This window comes from Oenanthe melanoleuca, chromosome 7 (genome assembly GCF_029582105.1).
Source record: "Oenanthe melanoleuca isolate GR-GAL-2019-014 chromosome 7, OMel1.0, whole genome shotgun sequence".
Lineage (NCBI taxonomy): Eukaryota > Metazoa > Chordata > Aves > Passeriformes > Muscicapidae > Oenanthe > Oenanthe melanoleuca.
Window position 1 is genome coordinate 19,488,700 of NC_079341.1, and position 9,018 is coordinate 19,497,717.

Below are 9,018 nucleotides of genomic sequence, written 5' to 3' on the forward strand. Positions count from 1 at the left end.
TTTTTATGGAAAAGATAAAAAACTTTGTTTTATTTCTAGGCTACTTTCAAAGGATGGATGGATATTATGTATGCTGCTGTTGATTCACGAGATGTAAGTGTAAACCTTTCAAAGGTCATCTGTTGAGTAGTTTGTGATAAAGAGTACAGAATTTGAACAGCTACACACACACTAGAACAGCTACACACACAACAAAGAATTATAATCAGCATCAATACATATTTTTTTGAATCTCAGAATTTTTATTGGAAAGAATTAACCCCACTTCCTTCTTTTTAGCCAAAAAAGGTAAACTAACTTTATTGGATTTTTTTTATTTTAAGGATAATATTAATGGAATAGAACAAAAAAGATGTTTTTGACAAATTTTTTGGTAAACATGAGTATGAATTAATTTACGATTATATGATGAAGTTATTAAATACAGAATACATTAATAAGATTTTATAATTTGTAACTGTGCATTTAATTGTTTCCTTAGGTTGAGCACCTATGTTATCTAGATATTTAGGTGAAATTAAATTTTAAGGTTGAAGATCACCTGTTGTGCTTTCTGGGGATTAGAATTTTATTTTGGCTACAAAAATAATACTCTGTTTAACTTAAACAAATAGTCATGTTAATGATACTATCTCAAAGAGTGAAATATCCTGTTCCATTATTTTTAGCATTTCTACACTCAAGCTTGTTGTGCTGTAGAGGTGCAAATGCTGGGATGTGGTATCCAGAAAAATTGAGAAAATAACAAAATCTTCCTTTGAAACTTCCTCAATTTAATGGATTTCACCAAACATATATTCCCTAGAAATTTATTGAAAGCATCTATTCCTAGCTGGATGTAAGAATGCTCATACAAGACCAAAAGAGTTCCAGGGAGATTTAGGTGACAGTAAAATTTATTGATTCTGTTGCATGATAATATACTGAGCACAATATAAAATATTTAGATTTCTGCTATGAAAATTTTAAGTATTTATGACTGCTCTGCATCCCACATTGCTTCTTTCTTCTATATGAGGAATTTTATATATATATACACACACAAAACATACATACACAAACATATCTTGTGGGCACATTTACTTAAAAATTCCACATGAGCAATAATTACGTCAGCATCCAGTTCTCCAAATATGGATTGGAATGGACAAGTTGGATCTTTGTAATAAATTTGTGCTGTTCATAGTTTTTCCATCTGAGATGGCATATACCTAAATCTAAATTGTACATATTGTTTTTTACATCTAGTATTCTTGTAATTATTTTTTTTATATCTTCTAGGTAAAAGATCAACCTAAGTATGAGGACAACTTGTACATGTATCTCTATTTTGTCATCTTTATCATATTTGGATCATTCTTTACCTTGAACCTTTTCATTGGTGTTATTATAGACAACTTCAACCAACAAAAAAAGAAGATAAGTATTTTAAATATTTCCATATTAGTATGAATTACTAGCTATAATTAATCAATGTTATTTCTGTAAGGCTAATATAAAAATCAAAAGTCATTTCAAGACCTTAAATAATGTTTCTCTCTTAAAATAATAATCTGTGCTAAAATCTGTGGATGTGATTCTGAACTTTGCATTTTTAGCATTTTTACAAGTGAAATTGGTTCATAATAATTTTCAAATTGAGTAAACAGTTAAAATGAAGACATGAAAAGTGAACGTGAATTATTGGTTTGATTAGATGCAATATTATCTGTCATGAAATAATTTCTTTTTCAATTGACTCTAAAGAATTAAGATAAATTAAGGTACATTAGTTCTAAGTATTCTTACAAACTCTTGACACTTAATGAAGACACAATATGGCATTGTGTTCATACAGTGAATAATGGATCTGCAAACTGTTTAAACAGTAAGTTAAGTCAAATAGACCTCATATGAATAGGCTTATAGATAAAAGTAAAAATGTGTACATAAGGGCTTTTATTTCCTAACACTTTTATGAGAAATGAGATTAATTCATTAGACACAAATACAATCTATAATTTCTTACCAGGAATAAATCAAAGATATACAGGGAATGGTGGTTTCTTTCTGTATACTTTTGACATACAAATATGTTTAAAATGATTATATTGATAATGCGTACATTTCTGTTTTAAAGAACTTTATAATATAAAAAAAACCAAATAATCATATTTAAAATATTTTGAAGCCTCACAGCTTTTAGTTTTCAAATGCCAGGTCCACTCTAAATTTTTGTGTGCTGTGAATAAACAGTTTCACATGATTTGCGTTTTTCCAATCACCAATTAAAAAAGAGCATAATGAGACAGACTCTCTGGTAAAATAAAACTGTGAACTACAGAAATTTTCCCTTGTGCAAATATTCTTTAGCTTCTTAAAAAAGTCATAAACATGTCTGGGGTTACTATCAATTGTGTGATGCTCCAGGCTGTGGTAGCTAATTTAGCAGACAGTGACGTTGACATTGTACTTCCATCTGACCTAGCACAGATTAATCAATAGGCACAATTTATGTATGCTGGAAGTCCGTCGGTCAGTTGCACAACTGACTGGAAGCATTTGCACCTGCAAACAAAGGCTGATTGGAGTTTGTCAAGTTCCAGTGGTGTTTTAATTTACTATGGCATGACTTTAATAATTTTACATCAAGGGGGGGATTGCTGTTAAAACTCACAGATTAGATACTAATACAACCACTACTGATACTCTCCTAACACAACTTGTGCCTCAAAGTTATGCCTCTTTGAGACCTGTCTAGCTGTAATCCTAAAAATCTGCACAGAAGATAGGACATATAAGGCACTAGTGGTGCTCCTATTCAATAAACATATTCTAATCAGCAAGTTATTGAACAGCATCAGTACAGCAAGAACTTCTAGCCATTTCACCAGAAGTGAGCATGAAGCCATTGGTAAAACTCAACTGTCAAGCGGACAAGGCACCAGCAATGGGTTTTTCCTGTGTGTTAGGAATGTATATGAGCAACCACACTATAAACACCTGAAAAAACCTTCCCTTTTTATATAAATTAATTTTAATAGCATATTTCAGAGAGACATACTGTAGGTAAATGTTTTATGTGTGGACATGATACTAATTAATTTTGATATTATTTCTTTACTTTGGAGGTCAGGATATATTTATGACAGAAGAACAGAAGAAATATTACAATGCAATGAAAAAACTGGGATCCAAAAAGCCACAGAAACCTATACCTAGGCCAGTGGTACGAGTGATTTAATTTTTACACCCCTAATATTAAATGCTCATTTGGGAATATGATATTGTCCACAAGATAAGGTTATAGGCCTGGAAAGAAAATAATTTTTTCCATTTATTTGCTTGTAAAGGTAGAAATTGTCCTTTTTTGAATCCACCCTATGAGATCATTCATATTTTTGTTTAAAAACATACACACTGAAGTATGAACAAAATGATTTAATAATGTTAGTGTGATAATTTTCAAAATTCCCTGCCTACGTCCTGGAAAATTACACTTAATTGGATCATTTATTGGTTCTTGTTACCAGGGATAAACTTCATTTTCTGTTTTTTTCTCCTCACAGAGAATTTTTAGGAATGGGGATGCACTGGCCCTTGCTGCTGAAGACAGAAAGGGGCACTGGTAACCTAATGTGAAGGACAGATACAGAAAATCTTACCGAATAAAAGAATGTCCTAGGGAGTAAAACATAGACTAGGATAAATTTGTCTCTAAGATAAGACACTACTCTTGTTATTTACTGAACTCCTACACTGTTTAAAAAAATAAAATACTTGTTGCACCTTATGCACCAAGTGGTTAAAAATAGACTTTCTAAGGAGAGACATATGGCAAAAAACACTGAGCTAAGTACTAAAGAAACACTAGGATATTACAGTCATGGTGTGTTTGAGACATGTATCTTCAGCAGCACAATGATCTCACTAAGCACAATTAGTTTAAGGAAGAAAGAGGGTTAGCATTCTAAAACTATCTGAGAATAAAGATAAGAAAATCAGTTTGGATTCAGCTAGTACTCTTGCTGGCTATCAATTTACACACCTATTTTACGCCAATAATATTAATTGTCATTGTTATTACTCTTACTATTGCACTTACTATTCTTGTCTCTTCGGCCAACAGTGGTGAACTTCTTGATTCCCTCTAAGAGGATGAGATATAAACCAGCATGTTTTTGGCTTATATTAACGCCTGTACTGTGAACAAGTCTTGCTCTGCACTCCTAAACATTGAAGGGTGGTCTTGTCTCATTTGGCACTTTAAAAGACAAATATTTTCATTGTATAAACTGTATTCCATCTTTGTGTTTGCAGAACAAATTCCAAGGCATGATCTTTGATTTTGTAACCAAACAAGTATTTGACATCAGCATCATGATACTCATCTGCCTTAACATGGTCACAATGATGGTAGAAACAGATGATCAGAGTAAAGAAATGGAAACAATTTTATCCCGGATTAACCTGGTGTTCATCGTCCTTTTCACTGGAGAATTTGTCCTGAAATTGATTTCACTTCGTCATTACTACTTCACTGTAGGCTGGAATATTTTTGATTTTGTGGTTGTGATTCTCTCCATAGTAGGTAAGAGTAATTCCCTTTCAAGAAATAGTGGAAGAAATAGGAAACATTTGTTTCAAGTGTTGATACTCATAGTAGAATTTCCTTTTTCCTAGATGACTTACATGTGGATTCAGATCTTCACACTATCTAGCATATAATATATGCAATGTTGCATATGAGATTTTTATCTCTCCCATTAGATTCACTGTCATTTTCCACATCCAAAGACATAATGGAACTGTTTGGCACTGTTTGTAGATTAATGTGTACAAATATAAAGAAAAAGGTTTAGTGGTCTATGCAAACTAACTGTAGGTTTACTTTCAGTACTAAAACTGAAAATTATGTGAAATGAGTGAGATTTTTTTTTTACTTCTGCTAGATAAGATTTGTCATTTAAAAGCTAGTGATTGTCCAAGGTCCAAATGAGTGACACATCTGAGAAAGATTGTGCTGATAAAATGTAGAGCTGGTAAAGAAATCTCTGACTTGCAGAAATTAAATCAATATCATCCTTAATAAAAGACAGTGGTTATACGCTCAGCTTCAAGAATTATCTGTATCTAAGACATAATAATCCCTTTCCCAACCATTTTAAGAACTACTGAAAGCTTTGAGAGGAACTACCTACTTGACACAAGCAGTCTTTATTTTACTTATTTACCTTCTCCAGAATAGCAGTTCAACATATGGAGAGATGCTTTCACATTTTGCTATAACATAGAATCCCTATCCTGATTATTTTGGACATAGCAATAAATAAATATTTCTATAGGTAATTAATTAATTTAAAATTATATTTTAATTATTCCCTTTTGTTTTTCTAGGGATGTTCTTAGCTGAGATGATTGAGAAGTACTTTGTGTCTCCCACACTATTCAGAGTCATCCGACTTGCCCGAATCGGTCGAATCCTGCGCCTCATTAAAGGCGCCAAGGGAATCCGCACTCTGCTTTTTGCTTTGATGATGTCTCTTCCTGCTTTGTTCAACATTGGGCTGCTGCTCTTCCTGGTCATGTTCATCTACGCAATATTTGGCATGTCCAACTTTGCCTATGTCAAGAGGGAAGTTGGGATTGATGACATGTTCAACTTTGAAACGTTTGGCAACAGCATGATCTGCCTGTTTCAGATCACCACGTCCGCTGGCTGGGACGGTTTGCTCGCCCCAATTCTGAACAGTGGGGAGCCAGACTGTGACCCCCATAAAGATCATCCAGGGAGCTCTGTGAAAGGTGACTGTGGTAACCCTTCTGTTGGGATTTTCTTTTTTGTCAGCTACATTATCATATCCTTTCTGGTAGTGGTGAACATGTACATTGCTGTGATTTTGGAGAACTTCAGTGTTGCTACTGAAGAAAGTGCTGAACCCTTGAGCGAGGATGACTTTGAGATGTTCTATGAAGTCTGGGAGAAGTTTGATCCCGATGCAACACAATTCATAGAATATAGTAAATTATCAGATTTTGCGGCTTCATTAGACCCACCTCTTCTCATAGCAAAACCCAACAAAGTCCAGCTTATTGCAATGGACCTGCCCATGGTGAGCGGTGACAGAATTCACTGCCTTGACATCTTGTTTGCTTTCACAAAGCGTGTGTTGGGGGAAAGTGGGGAGATGGACGCTCTCAGAATACAGATGGAAGATCGGTTTATGGCAGCCAATCCTTCTAAAGTCTCCTATGAACCAATTACAACCACACTGAAAAGAAAACAGGAGGAGGTGTCTGCTGTCATCATTCAGCGTGCTTACAGACGTCACCTTTTAATGCTAAAAGTTAAACAGGTGTCTAGTATATATAATAGAAATAAAAACAAAGAAGGAGATGGACACATTATAAAAGAGATAATTATTGATAAACTTAAAGGGAACTCTACTCCAGAAAAAACGGATGAGAGTTCTTCTACAACTTCCCCACCCTCTTATGACAGTGTAACAAAGCCAGACAAAGAAAAATATGAAAAAGATAAAGCAGAAAAGAACTATAAAGGTAAAGATGTCAGGGAAAATAAAAAATAATGATCTAAGAATTTTGTTAAGGGGACAACTTGTTTACAGTCTTTGAGAATGAATCATCAACTGGACTCCTGCAGGAGATTCATGCCAAACTGACAGTTTTTACAGATATATACGTGTGTGTGCGCGCGTGTGTGCATATATATACATTACATATATATTTAAGGTCAGTGCCTATAACAAAACAGTAAACCTCCATCATCAGACTGTGACTCTGTTAATCAGGGTAAAAAACTTGACAAGAGTTTACTGTTTTCACTACAGCTGACAACTGCTAAGAACAAGGGAAAAGGTGGCTCCATAGAGAAGATGGAGCATGAAATGAGTGCAAAAGGATACTTTATTTCCACAACATGTAGAATAGTAATTCTCTTCACTGTTTGTAATGCAACTGCCACATTTGTCATATTTTTACAAAAATTGTATTAGTGTATTTATCATTTTTTAATTCACAAGTTACTATTATATGTGACTATTTTTGTAATAGGTTTTATGTTGGGGAAAGAGGTATGAGGACCAGGAGTTCTACTCTCAGATTCTCTATAATGTACAGATAGGAGTGATTTGCATACACATGCTGCACTTGTCAATCATGCATAAATAAAAATATGACGTTGCACAAAGCTGAAGATTTTAAGAACTTCCATGTTTCAGGGTTGCTCTTAAATTTGAAGTATTCTAACTACTTGTATGGTTGCATCCAGATTATGTGCATCCAGATTAATGTGCCTGGAGAGTCTCTTCTAATTTACAGGAATCTGCAATGACTTATTTTTATGTGAATGATTAAACATGAACAAGGTCTTGTTTATGTTAAAATACTTACAGCTCAAAAAAATATTGTGCAGTTTCTGCACTGAAAAAATAGCTTCACCAAAATATATCTGGGAGTTCTTTTGTTTTATTTTTAATAGCTCTTTTTTTTTTTTTTCCTGGGCTATTCTTTGTTTACCGCTTTCTCTCATTACCTCCAACATCCAGTGAATCCATAAAATACCCTTTTCCATGTAAATATTAACAGTATACTGTTGTGCATATTTAAGCATAGAATTAAATGGCTTTGCAGCATTGAATTGCATCAGATATGTACCACAGTATGGTTAATTTGCAAGAGCTCAACTGGACATGTTGTATTCTGTGTCATAGATAGTTAGGAGAGTATCACTGATGCATGTCAATGCTTTTGCTGCTGTATCTTGCTCCTTCCACTGTCCACAGTCTCCACTATAGGAAGCCATGTGTCAGTGATGAAGTGAATCAAGTTGTCCAACCAGACCTCATTCTTTCAAATCATTAAGCAATAGTTTGCAGCTATTTATGAGCTTTTTTAGTTTTGCATTTTAAATTTGAAGTGGCTGCTATATGGTGTAGAATCACTGTACAGGCCATATTGCAAACTGTTAAACCTGTTGACAATGTGGTTAGCATATATAAATAATGTAAAGAAATACCATTTGGCAACAGTTCTGTATATAAGAAAAGTGTCTTCAAGTTTAGATCACTGTTTCTTATATTTCTTTCCTCATTCACTTGGCTCATTTTCTAACCACAGTAATTCCAAACTGGCATCATCACACTATGAGAAAAAAAGTGAGTATTTGTAAACTATCTTGTTTTAATAATATATTTGCATATATTCCAATGTGAAGTAAATTGTGTAAATCTGGAACCCAGCTTTGTTTCCAAATAGTTACAGGACATAGCAAGGAAAGCATTAGGGGAATGTGCGAATTTCTAGCACTATTTGCATCAGAAGTTCTAAGATAGTTTCATAGTTGATTAAATCCTTGCTATCTTGCAGTGTCTGTTTACATAGTCTACTCTTATTCTTTTTTGAATCACAGTGCACTAGGCTTGTACAAATAAAATGTTTCCCAAGAAGAAAATGGCACATTTGTATAATTGAGGACATCAGGACATTTTGTGTTTCATACACAAGCTAACATTAAATGTAGAATCTTTCTTTTACAAATGCTTTTGACTTGTAATGTGTTGGTGAAATGCATGCAGGAAATTGTTATTATCATAAACAACGCAAACAATATTACATATGAGCCAAAAAATAAAGATTTCTTTTTTATAAGACTGTGTTTATTTTGCTTTGTCTCTGACCTTCTACTAGTTAAAGCAACATAAAAACTGACTTTGGTGCAAATAAGAATTGCTTTCTTTTTCCCTAGAGTTAAACACCTTATTATTCACATTCTAACTTCTATGTAAAATAATTATTAAAAAAAATCTGAGAACTATGATCAAACTTCATTTTTTTCTACTTCTTTTTTATCAGCATATTGTCTGGGAATAAAACAGGAAACCTACAAAATTCTACTCCCAAAATGTCCTCTCAACCCTCAAAAACCCTTCTCAGCCATAAAGGCATTGCTCAGTACTCCTACTAAAGCTGCGTATGTTTTATGGGTCTTGAATATGCAAACAAATTTTCCAATGAAGT

The 9,018-nt window shown here is 33.6% G+C and overlaps 1 protein-coding gene across 4 annotated transcripts in view; it reads left to right on the forward strand.

The window, feature by feature from the left end:
* The window catches only part of LOC130255720 (sodium channel protein type 2 subunit alpha-like), a 53,342-nt gene extending 44,701 nt beyond the window's left edge, over positions 1 to 8,641 (forward strand). For all 4 annotated transcript variants that reach the window (XM_056496695.1, XM_056496697.1, XM_056496694.1 and 1 more), the window contains exons 22-26: positions 40 to 93; positions 1,282 to 1,419; positions 3,104 to 3,208; positions 4,300 to 4,570; positions 5,377 to 8,641. In XM_056496695.1, coding sequence (XP_056352670.1) covers positions 40 to 93; positions 1,282 to 1,419; positions 3,104 to 3,208; positions 4,300 to 4,570; positions 5,377 to 6,569 — 1,761 coding nt within the window. In that variant the 3' untranslated portion in view covers positions 6,570 to 8,641. The remainder of the gene's footprint in view (positions 1 to 39; positions 94 to 1,281; positions 1,420 to 3,103; positions 3,209 to 4,299; positions 4,571 to 5,376) is intronic.
* The last annotated feature ends 377 nt before the right edge of the window (positions 8,642 to 9,018 follow it).